The sequence below is a fragment of the Numenius arquata genome, chromosome Z (assembly GCF_964106895.1).
Source record: "Numenius arquata chromosome Z, bNumArq3.hap1.1, whole genome shotgun sequence".
NCBI classification, from domain to species: Eukaryota; Metazoa; Chordata; class Aves; order Charadriiformes; family Scolopacidae; genus Numenius; species Numenius arquata.
In genome coordinates, this window is record NC_133616.1 from 6,321,830 (window position 1) to 6,342,013 (window position 20,184).

The 20,184-nt window shown below is 37.6% G+C and overlaps 1 protein-coding gene across 1 annotated transcript in view; it reads right to left on the reverse strand.

Annotated features, from left to right (window-relative positions):
- Positions 1–2,720: 2,720 nt before the first annotated feature.
- The window catches only part of PIK3C3 (phosphatidylinositol 3-kinase catalytic subunit type 3), a 72,135-nt gene continuing 54,671 nt past the window's right edge, over positions 2,721–20,184 (reverse strand). The window contains exons 24-25 of the mRNA XM_074165974.1: positions 7,787–7,912; positions 2,721–3,528 (exon numbers count right to left, since the gene is read on the reverse strand). Coding sequence (XP_074022075.1) covers positions 3,514–3,528; positions 7,787–7,912 — 141 coding nt within the window. The 3' untranslated portion in view covers positions 2,721–3,513. The remainder of the gene's footprint in view (positions 3,529–7,786; positions 7,913–20,184) is intronic.

The following is a 20,184-nucleotide window of genomic DNA, read 5'->3' on the forward strand; positions in this document are numbered from 1 at the left end:
ACAAAGGCAGGTAACTGTCTGTAAGAACAGGGACATTTCTTGCCGCAACTGTGCCACTTTCTGCACTGGCAGCTGAAAACCATCAATGACAGTGTACAGCTACGGGAGGGAAAAAAAAAAAAAAAAAAACACCAAAACAAGAATGGGGAAAAATACAATTTCTTTTGCTTCCCTCCTCACCCTCAATCCCAGCTGAAAGACCACCAGAGATTCCAGAAGAGAACAAAATCAGGATGAAACAAGACGGATGATGAAAGGCAAATAAAGCACCCACAAGCTGGCTTTGTAGCAGTTTTTATCACTAGTTACACAAAATACAACTGCTAGGTAAAACAAGCCCACGGCAAAATTGTTTTTTTGACTGTTCTGTTCCTTTTTCTCTGCGGCGCTTCCTGGAGGGACTGGGCGAGATGACTTTTGACAAGTCATTGTGTGACACAAGCACTACAGCCCGGCTCCCTACCAACTCCTGCATCCTGCTTCGATACAGGCAACGGAGCTCGCAGCCTCGCTCCACGCACAATTCCATGTGTGTACGCAGCCCCTCACAGGCGCGCACACACACACACGTGCAGGGTGACACTGCTGCCTGACATCCCCTGGGGACCTTCCTCTGACTGGGGATCTACCCTGTGAAACGCCCAAGGATTTCACCTTTAAGGCTTGTACTCCTCAAGATAAAATTGGTGGTTAATTATTCAAGAGATTCAAAAGTTACAAGAGACAGACACGTAAAATACTCACAGTAGTGGGTTAGACAGAGATACCGAGCCACAACAGATAACCTATTAAACACAAATACTCCAGTAAGTCAAAGCTTTAGACTAACATACTAAAAAAAAAAAAAAAAAAAAAAAGCTTATTCCTCTTAAGTTTTAGAGGTTTTTTTTGTTTTGTTTTAAATAGAAGATGCTGCACGAAGTGCTAAGAGCCGTAAGATTTTGCAAAACAAGAAGTGTAACTTACTGTGTATATGAGGATTAAAAAAACATTAAAAAAAAAAAATCTATTGATGTGTGGACTTCTAAGAATAATTCTCAACAATATTTGGTATTCAGAACACAAGGCTTGAAGTCATCAATTTACTTACATCTCGTGTGTTGTAGGAGTCCCAGCGCTGTCCTGTTCTTCATGCTGCAAGGTCCCAGAGCAGCTGGGAACAGAATATGCCCATCAGCCCCAATAAAGCCACTAGTTGGATCAGAGACATACCCGGACAGTTTACCGGCACTCAGCTGGTACATATACTACAAAATTCTTTGGAGAAACAACACTGAAAAAATATGCAAGGTCGCTCAACAAGCAGAAACACAGATGGACACACAGGCTGGATTACGTCCCACTGATTCAGACAAGCTTTTCTGTTTCCGTGCCTGAGGTTCTCCCATTTATAAAGTGGTCAGTGATTTACAGCGAAGTCAGGGTCTTCCCAAGCCTTAGGCATCACACTCGGATTCCATTTGGGTTCACAGGCCGACATTTATAACTGACTTGGTGTGTAATTTTAACAGGCTGTTTCCTCATCCAGCATGCAAACAGGTTATTACTTTCATTTTAAACCACAACACACAGTGATCAACCACCCATTCATTCGTAATGTGCTTATAAAAGTTACATTTAACACTTTATAAACCTCTTCACAAAGTGGAACGTGCTGTAGGGTGAGGCCGACAGTGTCTTTTGTGTTTCAGAGCGGCTCATATGCCCATACTCTTCATAATTAGTCTTGGGCAAGGGGGAAAGGAAGTTTTCTTCAAAAGAACTGGTGGAAAAATGCTTGAATACGTACAGTGGGAAGGGCTGGGCATCAGGAGTCAAGAACTCTGCCAAATGAAGTGTGGCTACACCATACAAATGAACAAGTTGTGTGAGAACACAGGATGCTCCTTCAAAACAAATTTAAAAAGACAATGTTTTTGTAGAGTTTTCTCTGAATGTCTGAAAAAATCTGTGCTCTCAAAACTATCCTTGGAAGATACCATGAAGTACTGTATGTATAACGAATTCATGGGAAACGCAGGCAGTACAGAAATACGTATTTCTGCCAGATGAAGCAAGACCCAAAAAAAGCCACAAGAAAACGATAATTACTGCTTCTCCAAAGCAGAGTAAACGAAAGATACAAAGTGCTGCTGTGGCTCCCCTGTGGCATTCTGTTTTGCCAGCTTACATGAGCATAAGGAACCAGGGCAATATGGTTCCTCTAAGGCACATGTATAGGGGAAGAGAGGGGCTGAACCAATGTTGTGCTTAACTAGCAAATTTAGGTAACATGCTGAAAAAACTAAGGGGCCATCACAGCCCTAGTGGATTTTCCTTCATCAAAGCTTTTCTGGTGTTTGCTGGGAAAAGCAGCATAAAGAATGACTCACAAATATCAGTCTGATTCAGATTCAAATCAGTCCTTCTTATCTTTGTAATTGGGAGGGATTTCTTCCTGACTTAAATTATTATTAAAAAAAATACAGGAGTGTAAGAGCACCCTTTGAAGAGATCCACACATTTATGAAGAGCTAATTACATTGTTGATCATTCAAAACAGACTCCTTATGAACTCAACATGTGGCACAAAAGTCATTTTATGAGTGTCCTTATTCCTGCATCAAGCGAACTGAGGAGTGAAAATCCTCGCAAAAAGCCAAGAGTTATGAATATAATCCTCTAGTATGCCACATCTCAGCAGGTAAGATTAAAAAGACAAAACAGAACACCTCAAGACTGCAACAACAAAGACTTTATTAGAGTCAAGAATATATAATCACTGTACAGAAAACATTCAGAGTTAAAGTGTGAAATACTGAACCGCTCACTGCGCATTCCGGCTGCTGAGCCTGTTAGTGATGATTTAATTGGCTGCCTACAGCTGGCAAACTTATCAGCACTTAAAAACATTTTTGTAAGCAGGGAAGAAATGATTGTCCTTTCTAAACGATTACATTGCCAAAGGTGGGAAATAAAGGATCGTACTAATTACATTTTAAAGTTACTCAAGGAATAAAGTTGCTGGGAAGGGCAAGAGAGGAGATTGCCGCAGTTGTGTCGTTTTTTTCTCCACGGAGGAACTGTGGCCTCACTGCTGTACCTCTGTACATACCCACGTTCAGTACAGCAATGATTTCTGCTTTTAAATAAGAAAATATATTAACAGGTACAAGAATTTACCACCAAATCCAGCCTCTTCCAGTTATCTTTGGCTTAGGAGGAAGTTGCTTCCTTCAACCTTTTAGGCTCAAATGTTTCCATGAGAAAGAAATGCCACAGTATCTGAGCCTGAAGGATGGTATAAAACAACCATTTTTCTTCGGGGGAAAAAAAAAAAGAAAAAAAAAGGTTGTTTTCAAACCTTCAGAGCACGGAGACTCAAAAAGCCTCTCCACCTCCTGAGTTCTCAGTTCTCCATGCTACCAAACCTGCAGCTTTTGCCTTCCGAAACTGTTTGGTGAAGTCCACAAGGGCTTGAGAAAGTCTCTCTCTGGAGCATTCGTTTGTTTCCACCACAGGTAGGCCAAAGGCTTATTTTCTCCAATACTAAAAGAAAACAAACAAAAAAACCCAACCATAGCACAGCATTTATTCAACCTGATTTACTCTCAAAATACAAAAGTTATGCGTAAATTGAACTCTATACATTTAAAAGCATGGAGAAATGCCTGAAGACAGGCAATTTTCACAACCCTTCAGGAAAACAAACAGCTTGGAAACCAACTCCATCTGCCTTTTGACAAACTGTTTCATCCAATCTACACAATCCTGCTCGTAAATGTTCCCTGTTTTATTTTGGTACCCAATAGGAGGAACACAGAAGCCCTGTCCTGAGGGAAAGGAACCAAAGCTGCATCCTGGGATGCAGCAGCACTGGATATCCTTATGGCATTTAATTTTAGAGCTTAGTTTGAGTTTGTTCCTAAACAGAGAACAATCCCAAATTGTACACCTATATTTTAGGGGGCGCACTCCTCATCCTCCCAAGCTTAACAGGAGCTCAGAATACAACTGACTTGACTCATAAATTTACAAGGGAAATAAAACATGAAATTAGTCACTTCAACTGGAGATTGTTTCCTTCCTCTGCAGAAATAAATAATGCTGCTAAAATGAAAGTGACTCTCCAGTGAGAAATGGCTATCCGGTCTTCGTTAGTATCAACTAAAATTAGTATGCACTTTTTCTCCTCTTAAGCACCATTGTACCACAGCATTACCTTATTCTAAATGCTACATTTATTTACTTTTGAGACAACAGTTTTTTGATAACCATTAAGGAGACAAGTACTACATAAAAATGCCTGTAAAATGTCTGATAAGATAGTAGATTAAAGATGCATTAGAGACTAAAGACTTCATAATACAGATTTGAACTGAACTCAATTTACAATATTGTTACAAAAGAACAATACCAAGCTGATGCCAAAATATCTAGATTGCTTTATCCAAGAGCTTTACTTACTACAGAGTGACATACAGAATGCTGATACAGAAGTTACTATAATAACCAACCTTATTAAAAGCTCTTAGCTGCCGCAGTGGACAGCACAGATTCCTTGTAGGCCTATTTTGGAAGCAGTAAGAAAATTTATTGATAAACAAAAAAACATGCTGAAGAGCATTGAAAATGAGAAACTGTGTGGCATTAGGCCAAAATCTGCTGTGGAAGCATGTGTCGTTATACCTGTGTAGTAGATTTTTTGAGTTGTTTTTGTTTTTTTTTTTGTGTGTTTTTTTTTTTTAAGACCACTTATGTTACTATTAAGAGCAAGGCCACTGGCAATTCAATGAGCGTTATACATGAACAAATTGAAAGCTTCAACTGGCCATTGTGCAAGATGACCCCTTTACAGAAAATTCAATGATGCATTAATTGTTCATTTGTTCAACGATTTACAGACTCTGTGAAGACTCCAGCAGCAAATTCTTAAGACTGCCTCAGACAAAAAGGAAAGATAATGATTTTGACTAATGAAGTACTAAATATCATTAAAAAGTGTCTTACCTCACTTGTAACATAAAGAGAATAGACATTAATTACATTTAATTTCGACGGATTTTTTTCTAGGTTTAAAAAAATATAAATAGACCTTAGATTCTTAAGACTTGTCAACTGCTGATTAATTTGTGACTATTCTTTTTGTGCCCTCCTCACGCTTACAAGCATCCAATATTCTTGCAGGGGGAGCCTGCAAGTATAATTACTTACAGAACATGAATGGAGGCAATAATGTGAATTCCAAAACTAGCAGAAGAATCCAACATCACATGAAGCCCAAGGATGCCTTAAGCACTTAAAGCAAACCACTACTGTCTTCATTTTACACATCTGGAGCAGAAAGGAAAGCTAAAAGCACAAAGGTAGCAAACTCTGCAGCAGCGCATGAGAAGAGTTCAAGGCCTCGGGAAAAACAGCCCAAAAGTCTCTGTGCTGGAGCCCATCATCAGCCAGCTGAAAAGGTAAAACCCCCCCAAAATGAGACAGCTGGATCAGGCCTGCATTAGTGGCTGTCACATCTGCTTATTTGGTACGCAAAGTGCAATACCTACACTTGGTGGGCTTGTTTTTTAAATCCCAAAGTATAAATGGAAGATGCAGTTGTTGCCTGCTGCTGTACGTATATGTCAGCCTTTGCTGAGAATACCATTCCTGGGAGATGGAAGCCTGGGGTTCAAATTCTTGGGTACTTTTAAATATTCTGAACAAATCTGTCTTGTGATTTTAAAAGCAGTAGTAAGCGCTGAAGAAAGGTCAAGCAAGAACAAGTCTGAATGGAAAAAGAAAAGGTCACCTAAATCAAACCTGTAAACTCTGACTTACTAATACAGCTTCAAAAATGCAGTAACAATTATCTGGGAGAGCCTGGCAGTCACCTAAACCCAATAAAGTAAAAAGACATGTCTTTTAAGAAGTGACTGCCAGTATGCGTTTAAAAGAAAGGTCTACACACATATTGGATGCACTTAAAATTTTAATCTTGAATCTTTCTAATGGCTTTTTTTATTTTTCTTTAACCTCAAGGTAGATGCTAGGCATTTTTCACTTTGTCTTATGAAATTACTGTCCTCCATCCTATGATCGAAGTAATCCATAATTAATGACAACAAATTTTGCAACATTTTCATATAATCACACTCCTTTTTTTTCGTATCATGTAAAAGATCATATTTATTAAATAGATATGCAGATGGAAATGACATTTTTCCTTCTTACCCTGCACTATGGTTGCAATTCTTCAAAATAAACATTAAATTTGCAGGAAACGAGATTAGTTGAAAGACCTTTAGCAAAACGGATAGCCATAAAAATAGTTCTCAGTTTCTATCAGAACTTGATCAGTCTTTTTGAAGAAAGAATCAATAAAAGAAACCCTGGATAATGACTAGTTTTTCAGATGAGATTCATTTTTCCTCTCAATTCTATTTCTTGTCATGAGTCTAACACTTAAGGCAAATACTGTCATGTCATAAATTCTTGATAAACACAAACTAAAAGTGTCAGATGGCTTTAAGGAAAAAAAAAGTTAATTCAAAGACGAAATGGTTTTGTGAATACAGTTTTATTCAACGCGAGAATTAAACATTTTATTGTCCTGCTGTGGCTTGTAGTAAGACAGGTCACATACGTGTGGTTAAACACCAGAGGGGCAGAATCATCTCCCTCGCCCTTCTGGCCACACTTCTTTTGATGCAGCCCAAGATGTGGTTGGCTTTCTGGGCTGCAACAGCACAGTGCCAGCTCATGTCCAGCTTTTCATCCACCAACACCCCCAAGTCCTTCTTAGCAGGGCTGCTGTCAATCCCTCCATTCCCCAGCCTGTATTGATGCCAGGTGTTGCCCTCACCACAGTGCAGGACCCTGCACTTGGCCTTGTGGAACCTCATGAGCTTCACACGGGCCCAATGTCTGAGCTTGTCCCGGTCCCTCTGGACAGCATCCCATTCCTCAGGCATGTTCAACCACACTACTCAGCTTGGTGTCATCCTCCCAACTTGCTGAGGGTGCACTCGATCCCACTGTCCTTGTCATTGATGAAGATACTGAACAGTACCAGTCCTAATACAGACCCCTGACCGCTGGTCAATTCCCTTCTTGTCAGACCCAATACTGCGCAGTTTGCTGACCTCCTCCCACATCCCCTTTACCTGGTGATGTAGACATTCCACCACTGCACACCTCCTGCAAGCAAGGAGCCCAATTCCTACTGCTCCTGCAAGACATCCTAGCTATACCCTACAGCCCCAAACCTGAAAAACTGCATTATCCCTCAGGATCCCCATTTGTGCTGAGGCCTCTGACACAGGGGACAGCTGCTCACACAGCTGCAGGGGACCATGTTCTGTGGTACCGCATCAACACTGCAGATGATGTGAATACTGTTATGAGAAAAGCTCCTGGCCCCTTCTGTGCAAGCTGCTGAGCCCATTAACGATCAAAATAACTAGCTGGAATGCACAGTTAAGGAAATCTAGCAAAGGTAAGAAATAAAGGAAGTTTATCTTCACTCATTTACTTTGGGAATGAAAGCTAAGGAAGTTCTGGATCTTTCTCTCAGAATTCCAGCTTTCCAATTTGCAGTTCTTACCCTTGGTAATACAACCAGTTACATCTTATCATGTTTGCTGAGGTGCTTTAAAGAATCTTTAGGACCACTAAGAGCTTGCTCTCCAGTCCTGCCAGCAAGAGCACACTTTTAACTAGTTGGAAAATGGAAAACATCATAAATGATGAAGTCTTACGACTTGAAACCTCTCACCTTACTCGGTTTTCACTGACACCACCAACTGAGGAAATATCTCACCTGTGCAAACTTGTGTATCTGCTCCACCACAGCTGCAAAGAGGGCATGGACACTCTCATCAATTAGACTTTGCATATAATGTACAGCTTCTTCATCGGACAGGTCCAAACGAAACTTGTCCTGCACCTGGAACAGGAGCAGAGATGACAAAAATTAATTCAATTCAACAGTTAAAATATACACTATTTTATCTGAAGTAGGAGACTGATTTCAGCTGTGGAAGGTTAGTAGAGAATCTCTCTTTTACTTCTAAGTTACAGCAGATTATTGGAAATTTAAATGACACAAAATAACTATTTTAAACTGTTTCATAAATTTAAATGAGTACTTAAATAAGCTAGAAACAGCCTTCTACACCTCACCCTTTCAACTAATAAATTCAAAGCTTGAAGCCAGAAAGTCAATAGAAGTACCTGGGCATGTGAATTTGAACAGAAATAAAATGCTATGAGAAAAAGATAAAATAATCACTAAACAAGAATGAAATGCCACTCGAGAAAGAAACCAAACACACAACTTTGCACATTAAATACAATGTTGGAAGAGTCTGGATGATCCTAAACATTTTTGAAAATTTTCAGATACCACTGTCTTTCAGAAGCTGTAAGGCAATTAAGTAAAGAATGCAGAATCAGAGGAAGAGGTGAGCAAACCAACTCTGTCAAAACTGACCTTTATGTGGCAGGTGAGAATCTAATGAACTTTGATTATATCCACCATTCATGAACAGTTGGTTGGAGACACTGCTCCCCCTTATATTGTTTTTTTCTTTTAACAGCAACGTATTTTAACTATTGTACCAATATTTGCTTAGTACTTGCAATTTGTGTATGAATTAAAAGTTGAAAGCACTATAATTAAGAATACGGCAATAACTTCTATACTTTCCTATTTCAGCCTTGGCAAAGCCTTGACCCATGAATATTTACAAAGGCACTATGGATGCCTTTCTGTGCATTCCAACTAATTCCATGGCAGTTGTTCAGGACTGCTCCAGATGGCAACATCTGACAAGCTTTGCTACCACAGACATTCCTTTGGTAATACTCAAAAACCTCTGTACATAGAACTGGCAAGAGCTTAGACAGATCTTCACGGAAAAACCAAAAAAAAAAAGATTTTTCTTTACAGGAGCCAAGTTTTGCAGACATGCCTTATCACTCACAGCATTTATGAGAGGCAGATGCATAAACAAGCGTTTCGGATGAGTTCAAATAATCTGATACACAGTACCGAAGAAGTGCTACAGATACCAAAACATCGTTTTCTAAGTTTTCTGAAGTGCTGGCTGTGCAACAAGTTCTGCATATAGGAATGGCAAGTGTTCAGGTTCCTTCTGAAAAAAAAAATCATCACATTTTTTGGATAACAATGTTAACTTTAGGTGCTCAATCTGGAAAAAGATTTGTGCTGTTTAAGACCTCCTTAGGGAGTCCACAATCTCTCTCAGAATTAAGGAGTCTAAGATCCCAGAGTTCCCTAATCAATCCTGCCCCCAAAATTTAAAACTACTCGTCACTTTGCAAAGTAGTGCTGACCACAGTATGAAAATTTCCCAGCAAATTCACAGAACGGTTCACATCCTAGGTAAATTTTTTCAATGATTAATCGCCCTATTTAAAAATTGTGACTTATTTCCTACCTGAATTTGTCCAATCTCCATCTGAAATAGGTGAGCTCATTAAAAATTTTTACATTAAAGAACTGTCCATCAGAAATCTCTCTTTCAAATGATTTAATCGGCTTCTTAACCTTCTCCAGGATATGACTAAGGAGACTGACTATAAAACAGAATCAAGTCTTTCCTGAATATTTTCCATGCATTCACTTTTTTTCAGCATTGACAGAAATGCAAGCCAAATTATTTCAACAATGTTCTTAATAAGGTCGTATTTGTGAGATGATACTACCTTCTCTTCCCATTTTTTATTCATTTTATGCGCCAACAATATGACATATGCAACCACCCTTTTTATGGCAGCAAAATATTCTGAGATTTCCATTTAGTACTGCCCTGCTTTCTTTTCAAAGGCAATGTATTCTGGAATAGTACCCTTCAGTGCTACAATAAAAAGTGTAAGTTAGCTTCTCAAGCATGGAATGTAACACTGGTTCACTCAGAATACATTAGAACTCCACTGCTGATATGTTTGAAGTAAGCATAAATCGAGTTTTTCCTCAAATTCCCCTCAAAAATAAGTTTGATCAATATGAAAGAATGGATTAAGTCGAAAAAGTTCAAACTCTCAAGGGAGCAGGTACCAGGCAGATATTTAGAAGATATTTCAGGTTAATATTATAGAACCTTTATCTTCATAGCAAACATGATGAGAAGGAAGTTTATTGTCTCCCACAGACATATTAGAAGTTTGACAGCCAAAGAAGCACACAGTAGAATCCAACTGAATTTAATGAACTATTCTCATGCTCGCAATTATGCACAAGCTTAAATACCTCCCCAAATTAGAGAACAGACTTCTATCAGATCTATTTTCAGGCTTATAGAAAAGGTGATGTAATGAGAACTCAGCAAAATTGTAACTGCAGTTTAAAAAAAATAATAAATTACTGTAATGCTCTTTTACACAACTCTAGTAATCAAGCACTTCAGCGATCTTTTAATTAAGAACTTCTTAGAAAGTCTTGCCATTAGTGATGTTAAGATGCAGCTTCATTCTACAGAATTAATGACTATTTAAACCCACTTACCACCTTCCCCAGGAACACACTGGCACACTGATACACATAGAAAGAAATTTACCCCCAGTTAGACCTTAAAATCATTTTGAAATTAACAGCAGGATCAAATGCTGCTGAGTACTAGATCTTTGCATGAAAGTTTTTCAGCCCTGCAATTAAAACTGACTGCTGCAATCTAGCCAAGCAGAAAGACCTCAAGATGACAAATTACCTCTTGAACTACAATGATAGCAACCACATTAATATACATTGACTTATGGTTCTTGTAATAAAACCAATAATTCTTACTTGAAATCTCTGAGTTCCAAAGTAAGCCACGTACTCTGAAAGCCAAGTTTCTCACAGAGGCGCAATTTGAAAGAGATGAGTGAAGAAAAGGGTAAACAGGGGGTCATGTTCTGATGAATTATAAAATTATCTCATTCTACACACTTAATAGCCAACATGAAGGCTTCCAAAACTTCCCACACGAATTATTTATTTAGAGTTCTCAGTTAATTGTTTTAGTTTAGTCATTAGTATTTCTCAAAGAAAAATGAAAGATATTTGATGAATCTGGTAAACTTTTGCTTTGTTTCCAGAAAGGAAAGTTTTAAACACCACACTGTATGCACACATTGATTTTAAACATCAGGTCTCAACAGCAGAATTTGAATGTTTAAGGATGAAAAGGCTGCATAAAGAACTAGAGAGTCCATGTAAGATACTGACATTCAACCTTAAGGTTTCAAGTTGACCACTTCCTATTCCCCCCTGCAGTGGATAGTTTAATAACAAAGTGCAGAAGAACAGGACTGCACAGTTATATGAATCTGCATTACTAGAAATTTTTTTATACTTCATTTAAATTTGAAGTGTGCTGTAAGAGAGGCACTGTCAGTTATCATGATAGAGCTTTTCTTTTGCAATAGACAAAGAAAATAAAAGAGGAAGAGGCTATAAACCATGAAGAACAGTTCAGAAGAAAATACAGGGGAGGTGGGGGCGAGAGGAGAATAATTTATGTATAAATTACTTGGAGCTGAACTCACTGTAGAATCACAGAGAGGATGGGAACTTAGCACAGTAATAAGCCAAAAAAGTAGAAAAATAAACCACATATTTTACAGTAAACCCACCAAGAAATACTATTTTGCACCATGATTATCCCATATAAAATTACAGGTTTACCAACTACAGTTGAAACAAACTCAAGAGAAAAGCATTACAAGAGGAGGAACTGGATACTTAGTAGCTCCCTCACCTTCCAGCACAGTGTGAAAAAAATACAATAACAGATATAGTGGGTTTTTTTTTTTGTTTTTTTTTTGTCCTGTGACTCACATATATCAAAGGTCTTACATTCCATTACTGCTGCCGCATGCAATGAATTTCTCAGTATCTGGAGAGATTGCAGATTAAAGCATCCTCCTTTTTTAATGCAAAGAAATTATACAGCACTTATTTTTAATATGGTCTAAAGTTGTATTTCCACATTTTATTTATAATCGGGTCACAGTTTGCAGATACATTATTATGCTTTCTAGAACTGTTTAAACATACGGATTAAGGTGCTAAAATACAGGAGGGTGGGGGTGAAATAACAAAACCAGACATCTGTTTTGACTACACTTTTGCTGAAAAAAAACAACCAAACCACCAAACTCACCCAAAAACACAAACACCCTGTGAGAGCCCAGTCAAAATCAGAATTAACTTCCTCTCCTTCTCTGCCTGCCGAAACCAAACAAAACACCTCAACACAAAATCAAGTGGAAACTTCATCCATCTTTTGTGATCCTATGATGACACAGCCTGATTAAAGCAAACACTAACTAGAATCCCACATCTTAAATTCTGGGGCAAGTCCCACAACACAAATGCTGTTACCCGGAAGTAGAACATTATGAAAGATGAGACTGCAGCAGAAATTAAACTATTTAATGGAAAACACTGATAGTTCCCATAAAAAAAAAAAACCCAAAACAAAAAAAACAAACACAAAAAACAACCAAACCAATAGCCAACCACCAAAACAAAATTATTTTAAAGACTGGAAATTTCAAAACCTCTAAATTTTAATTATATTTACATCTGATGAGACATTTCACTAAAAAAAAGTAATGTTATCAAGTTAACTGAGAGTGAAAGCATAACTTCTAGCAGAATAACAGGCAGTGTTAATTGCTGGTAAAGTCACATTTCATTTTTGCTTGAAGTGTCTTCAAGAAGAACTAAAAAAACTATAGTTTTGGAAATGGTATCAAACAAGTTGTATGAAGCTGATTTCATAGAAAACTCCCAGTCAGGCCCACAGAGCTGTGTACAGTATAAAAATCAGGACAGCAATAAAAAGGAAATGAAATACTCAAGATAACCCTAATTATCAGATTAAAAAATTGCAGTTAAAGGTCTGACATAATGGCAGATCTGTGTCTTCATTCAGTTGAATGAATCTCCAAGTTTTTCTTTCTCCTTTCTCTTATTTTGTATTTTTAGAAGTGTGACAGGCTTAGGGTCGGGAGATGATACACAAACCAACTGGGAATAGTGCTAGTGCAGTAAGTGCACCTCCTTGCAAAGTTCCATGACTTTCACTTACCCTTTTCGCTCTTTAACCACAAGACTGCCCTTTTCCTCTCACCAAAGAGTGCATTTGTATGGATGGCTGGGTTTTTTTTTTTGGCCCCAAGTTTGACATACTGTACAGTATAGGTCATAGTTATCCTTGTATTAAACTCAGGAATTTTTCTTTTTTATTAGTAAGCGTCTTCTCACTGCTAAAACATTACCCAAAATGGATTAGGTACCTAGGCTCAAGGTTAAGACAAACTTTTTAGAAATTCTTAAAAAGCTTTTATAAACCTCAGGGTAGTATCCAAATCCATACCCGATGAAAATTTGTAGCTATGTTTTTCATAATTACTGAAGAAGGCAGTAATGCATTTTGAGGTAACATATCACACAAACATGAGAACTCTTTCTCAACCCTGCCTCGTTGCCAGACTAACTGCAAATCAGCCATTCTGAAGACTGGAGGCTGCTCTAAGATTTACTCTTCCAGCAACATTAAGCAGCTCTGCTACTGTTTTCTATGATTACTAGCTACATAATTTTATCAGTCCAATATGAGACTCCTCATTTCAAAGTCAGCTACTTAAATTTAAGAGAAATTTCTCTGTCCTTTTATTTTGGGTCATAATACGCATTGGATTAAGCATCCTGACTACTACTAAAACCTCAGATAAAAATCAGCTGATAGCCAAAAAAAGAAAACAGTATTTAGTGAGGTTTTCATGACTATTTTTGCTGTTTTGCCTTGTAATTGTTACTAACAGTCAGCATCCAACATTCCTGTAGCAAGATTTGGCATTAAATTTTTGGCTTAACAGTTATCATGTTTCATCTTTTTCAGCAAAAGACTTTCTTGCTTTCCCTGTTGCTTGCAGGCCAAACAACTCTCACTACAAACTATTCAGATGCTCTATTTGCATGAACAATTTTATTTGAAACACTGTTCCAACAATAGCTTTTGTTTTCAAGGCTTTGATTTGAACAAACTGCAGTTTCTAAACAAGCCTGTGTAGGCTTCTGTAAATTTTTTTTTAATTATTATTATTTTTTAAATATAAGCCAGTAAAGATTATGCTAGTTAACATCTCTAAATCACAACTTCCATGAAAATCAGGGTTTCAGCTGCTGCAATACGCAGAGATGATACTGTTCCAGCTAGGAATTTCATCGTAATAGCCAAAACCTTATAATCAAACAGGCAGCATGATATAAAGCAACACGAGCAGAGAAGCGTTCTCACACTTGGTTCATGTTGTGATGTTTATTCCATCTTTTTTTTTTTTCCTTTTTTTTTTTTTTCCAGTTTGAAGTGAATTAATATACATGCAAAATCAACAGTCTAGAAACAGAAAAGCTGGGTGTGCAGCTGCAGCATCATTACCCAAATGGACAGGAAGATAAATGTCTGCCTAGGCAAAATAAGCTGCATGTCAATGTGACACTTTTACAAAGAATAAACCTCCCCAGAGCAGCAAGCAAATATAAATACTGAAACAAACAGATTCTAACCAAGCAAAACTGAGGGGTTTTTTTTCTCCTATAAAAGAAAATTTCCTCTTGGCATTAATAAATCTCAGAAATGTTTCCTAGCTCTACTTTTTAACTTGTATTTTCAGTCAGGTGAAAAGGGACAGATACCCACTGCCTAAAAAGGCATGTCAAGCAACAAATTAGAAGTCCTTTCCATTTCACTGCCTTGTGAACTCAACTCTCAATTAGGCACTGACTAACTCCTGGGGAGGACAGAGGAAGGAGAAAGAGCACAGGGAGTTTTGCTACAACCCAGGTGAAGAAACTGGCAAAAACAGCTCAGGCATAGAAACAGGCTGGCTCAGAAACTCTTTCTGTACCTCAAGTCATATTGTATCTCTGCTTCAGCTTTTAAACCTGCAGAACAAAAATCATTTCACTTTGATATGTTTAATGTAAAAGGAACAAAACACACCTGCTCTCTCTTCTTGCTAGTTTCCAAACAATTATACTCCTCATTTTCTGTTACCAAGGGGGCTGAGACTTAGTCAACGTTTGCATAGACTTGGAAACACAGAGGGTTCTCTCAGTGCCACACTCTGTGGGAGGAAAATTCTCCACTCTCCTGAGCAGCTTGATTTTAGCCTTTCCTGCTTATAGGGGGCTACTCTCACAGACAGCAGTTACCTACTGCTTGCTGGAGGCCAGGTATTTGTGCCGTCTATGTGCACAATAACCTCACCTCTCAATGAAACAGTTGCAGCATCTTTGCAGCACCTTCTTTAATCAATGGGCGTCTGAAACACAGCTCAGTCAATTAGGACACTGTCCTTTAATGCCTGCCGAGTTCTTTGTGTGCCAATGAATCACTGGTCCCTGATGTTTTCTAATTTAAAGGTCAAATTTGCTATGAAGGACAGATAGAAACCATCTGGCTTTCCTGTGGAAAAATCAAAAGCTTTTTTGTTAGGAGGTGACAATGCTGAATACATTAGCTACATCTGAAGAGTGATGGCCTACCTCTTCCTTACGCAAAACTGGCTATATAATTGACTCCAGATTTTAGTCATTACAACTTAAATTTATAGCACTGGCTAATTTAAAAAAGCCCAACAATTAGCAATTAGTGCTGCAGCTGTATTGGAAATAAAAAAGCAAGTAGCAAAGGCAGGAAAAAAAAGAGGGGGGGTGGGTAGGAAAAAAAAAAAAATCTTCATTTTATTATCAGTTATGCTTTGACAAGTCAACATAAAGAGATTTCAGCCCAGCTCCTTTCCTGAAAACTGAGAAGTGGAAAAGAGTAAGTGAAGAGTAGGAAATCTAAAGGCAGTTACCTCAGCGGCCACAGAAAGGGAGAAGCAAACCGGGGAGCATCTTCTGCTAGTTTTAGATTTAATTTCACTTTGTGTCATATTTTGAGCCAAAGCATGTTTTCCGAAAAGCCTAAATCAGAGGTTGGCAGGACAAGAAGGTGTCATGAACCATAAGGTGAAGCACACTAGACTCATGGTTTTCTTTATAAATTGTATGGAGAGAACAAAAGGAGATGAAAGGATCAAAAAGAACTCATTTCAAGCTCTGCAGCTTTTTCTTGGTCAAATATTGACAAACATTTTCCTGTTAAACAAAACACCAAGAATATGAAGAGGGTTCCTATGGTTTAGAGGATGGGGACAATTTTGTGTAGTTGGTAATCATCGTTTTCCGTGTTTTTCTATGGGGAAAAGTAGCAATCGAAACCAGAGAAAGGGAAGTGAGTCACTAAAACAAGATACTAAGCAATTTTTCTAGTGATATTGGGTATACATGCTGAAGGTGGATAGCTGGCTGAAAAACATTTGTCCATACACTCTCAAAGGATAGTTGTGAAACTTCAAACAGAGCTTTTTTTGTTTTCAGGCCAATGCTGACTAACTCATATTCAGTCCAATTTTACATGTGAGAATGCGTTGTTAAGGTCAGCAGTGATTTAATTTCTGAAAACAACTGTTATGCAAAGCAAATAAGAAGGTCAAATTTTGGGTATGCTCTAAATCTGCATCTCCAGTTTAAGTCACTGGGAGTGTCTGGTTCTTTTCAAGCTAACAGGAAGAAAATATCCACATTGTCATCTTTCTCCGATAAGTAAAATCAGTTTGTGTACAGCTTGTTCTCTTTTGAACATGAAGAATGTGATAGCACCTTCAGAGATGACAGGAACAGAACACTCAGCTCTGCTTACACCATCCTGTGCAATAAACCCTGTCAAACAGGTGTAATCTACACTTATTTTACAGAAAGTTGTACATGACATAAGCTGCTGTTTCACTTTTGCCTTGACTCAATACATATTTCTCCCAAGACATTTCACAACTATTGGACAGAAACGACACCCAGACAATACACTTTCAGTTAGATTTTAAGCTTGATTATATAATTACATTATGCCAGTTAGCTCCTTGGGATGTGGGATGTCATGTCGTTACTGGAAAGTAGATGATATCTGGGAAAAAACAGTTTCCAACTATAAAGATCCTGCCTTCCTTTCCAATCCTCAGGTTAGTAATAATATTCCTTCAAGAGTGCCTTCTGTACTCAGATTTTTCTAAAAAGTCTCATTTAACATACCAATCTGAAATTCTTTTAAAAAAAACTTTAAAAATCACAATTCAAATCATCCAATGCCTCACTGAAGAGGGCATGTTCCACATGATACCTTCTTTTATGATCTTATTTTGTTACCTAATTTTTCTGAACATAAGAATGTCCAAAGATTGCTGACTTCCAACCACCTTTTTAGTCTAACTAGTGAGCAGCCTGTCACAATAAAAATATATATCACAGGAAGTGACAAAAGAGACCACAAGAAATCAAGTCATACAAAATGACAGTAGTCATCTTTACTCTATTTCATTTTATTTCACTCGCGCCGTTGTCATATGGTATATACAATTTTTTTAAACTCAGAATATGTGTATGTTACAAAAATTAAACCCTCAATTCTAGCTCTAAAGACTTGGCAGATTACTTCCTGAAAGTTTAGAAAAGGGAAACACCGAAAATATTTCCAAAGGTGACTTTACTCAGTAGGACCTTTATACATCTTACTGTATTTTTGATCAGTGGGCAGGTATTTCCTGCAACATAAAGTACCAACCTGCCTATCAGAAGTGAGGAGGACACATTATGCCAGTTTGTGAAACTAAACATTCGACTGGAACCTGAGCTTCCACCTAACATCACAATGAGAAATTATAACTATGGCCATTCAGGAAAAATCTTTCTTTAGAAGTAATCTTTTGAATAATTCATGCCTACTTGGTAACATCAGTATAGTTGCACCTACTGAAAAATTCCAGTATCAAGGATCTCTATGCCAAACAAATTGTTCACCAAAATATTGAAGCATAATACTACCTTCAGCAAGCATTCCTTTCTTTAAAAACAAGAAAAATTGTTCCCCCCTCTCCCTACTATACAGATTTCCTTGTAGTTTAATCATAAAGTAGTATTTTGATTTATCACCAAATTTAGATAAGGTTACCTTTATCTTATTACATTTACCTGACTTGACTTCAGCTGCCTGTGAGAGCAGAGCCTCACTGGCTCACCAGACCCCTAAAGCAAAAATGAGGGCTCTACAAAACAGAGAATGAGTATTACTACAGCCCCAACAAGGAAAATGACTGCTATGAACTCCTACCTACACTATTAAGCAGGATACCTTCTTAGATGCAGAAACATTTGTGAATCTCCACCTTTGTCTTCCATGAAAGTGATATTGCAGTTGAAATGGCTATTGACTGGATGTACACATCAAAGGTAATTTAATTTTACAGGTCAGTCCAAAACGGATCTTTACCTAATTTGAGTCTGTTGAAATATATATGGATTTTTTTTGTTTAAAGCTCTAAGAAAAAAAAAAAAAAAAAAAAAAAATCAATCGAGATGCTGAAAGCATTTATTCAATTTTCCTACAACAAGGTACAGTATTATCTTGTTAAATGACTGAACAAACTTGCCACTCGGCCCAAGAGATGCAAGACACCTTGTTCCTTTTTTTTATTAGTACTAACAAAGCTCGTAACTGATCTGACACAGGCTAATGGGCATTTAATATCCAAAACAAGTATTCTAACACCTTATTAAAAAAAAAAACACACAAAAAACCAAAAAACAACGACCTATTCACCATTTTATAATGGGTTAAGATGATTCTGATCCTAGCCCTTTTTACAGCTGATTCGCCCTTTTTTTAAAGCAAAAAAGTAAAATCAAAAATCGAGAACTGAAGAAAACAATTACTGTCACAGGAGCTTTGTACATAGCTGTATGCATCCAGTAGATCATAATGTCAACAACTGCTTTATGGAAGGATCCTCTATTCACCTACTCTTTAGAGATCCCATTATGATGTACTATTTTTGCACAAATTGCAGCAGGATATTCAAAGGACAATTTCTGAACCAAAAGGATCAAACCTGAACTGTTAACATGAGTTAAAAACAGTTGAGCTGTTAAGAAAAAATGAGTTTATATAACATAACAATATTGGAGGATACCTGAGAAGTCTAGGAATTACAAATTATTTATGAACAAGTTAAAAAATTTCATTATCTTTCTGATAATACCTTACTGCGTGGGTTTTGTTTTTTACAGGAACAAGCACACTGTAAATGAACTTACACAACTTGGGAAAGTAAAATCACAAAACATTTGAAAATGTGAAAGTGATTTGCATTCCTTATCAGAAACACTTACCTTACTGGTTCAGTTCCAGCTCTTTTCACATTTTAAAGCCTCTGTGCATAGAGACTTGAACCTACCATGAGGGTAAAAGTCACAGTTCCCCAAGCTGCAGCACTGTCAGAGCTCAGTATCCCAGTGACTATTTGATGCATTTGATCTAACAGCGAACTGTCAAACAGCAAATAAACTTATGTTCTTTCCACGCAAAGCAGGCACTACCGATTTGTACTTTGTAAGAGAATTTAGAAGTAAACACATTGATCTAACTCACAGCTCTTAGAACTTCCTTTTAGATTTCACTTCGTTCCATGATCTCAAACTGGACACAATACAATCACGCTTTATGTAATCTCTACTGTACATCAGTGAACTGTAACATTCTTGGCAGCTCTAGAAAAGACTTCTTGGCTTTTAGTTCTGTATCTTGTTATTTCAAGAAAATTATATGGGAAACATATAGAGTAAAGAGAGTTTTAGAAGTGTCTGAAATGCTCTAATGCTGTCAAATGAAAACAGTCCTTTAAAATACTTTACAAAACTTACCACTCTATTATCATTAATTACAGAAAGCAAAACACCCTGGGACCACGCTTCTACAGAGTTTACAACATAAAGTATGACGCCAAGATACTAAAAAGAAACAGGAACATTGCATGATAACTGGCACTGAACACCAGGAGACTCAGTTTGATAAAACATGTCAGAGCTCATAAGAGTACTCAAGACAAGAATGAACACTACCACGTCAAGCAACAGTGAATTCTGGACAGGGATGAGTAGATACATACTTCAATTTCTCCAGGATTTATTGTGCATCTCTTTGTAAACTTTGCAATCTAAAAGGGTTTCCCCTCCCTACTGTATCACTGAAGTTAAAAAAAAACAACAAAAACCAACCAAAAAACAAAACAAAAGTACTTCTCCCCATTTTTCCCGTAGGTAGCCAA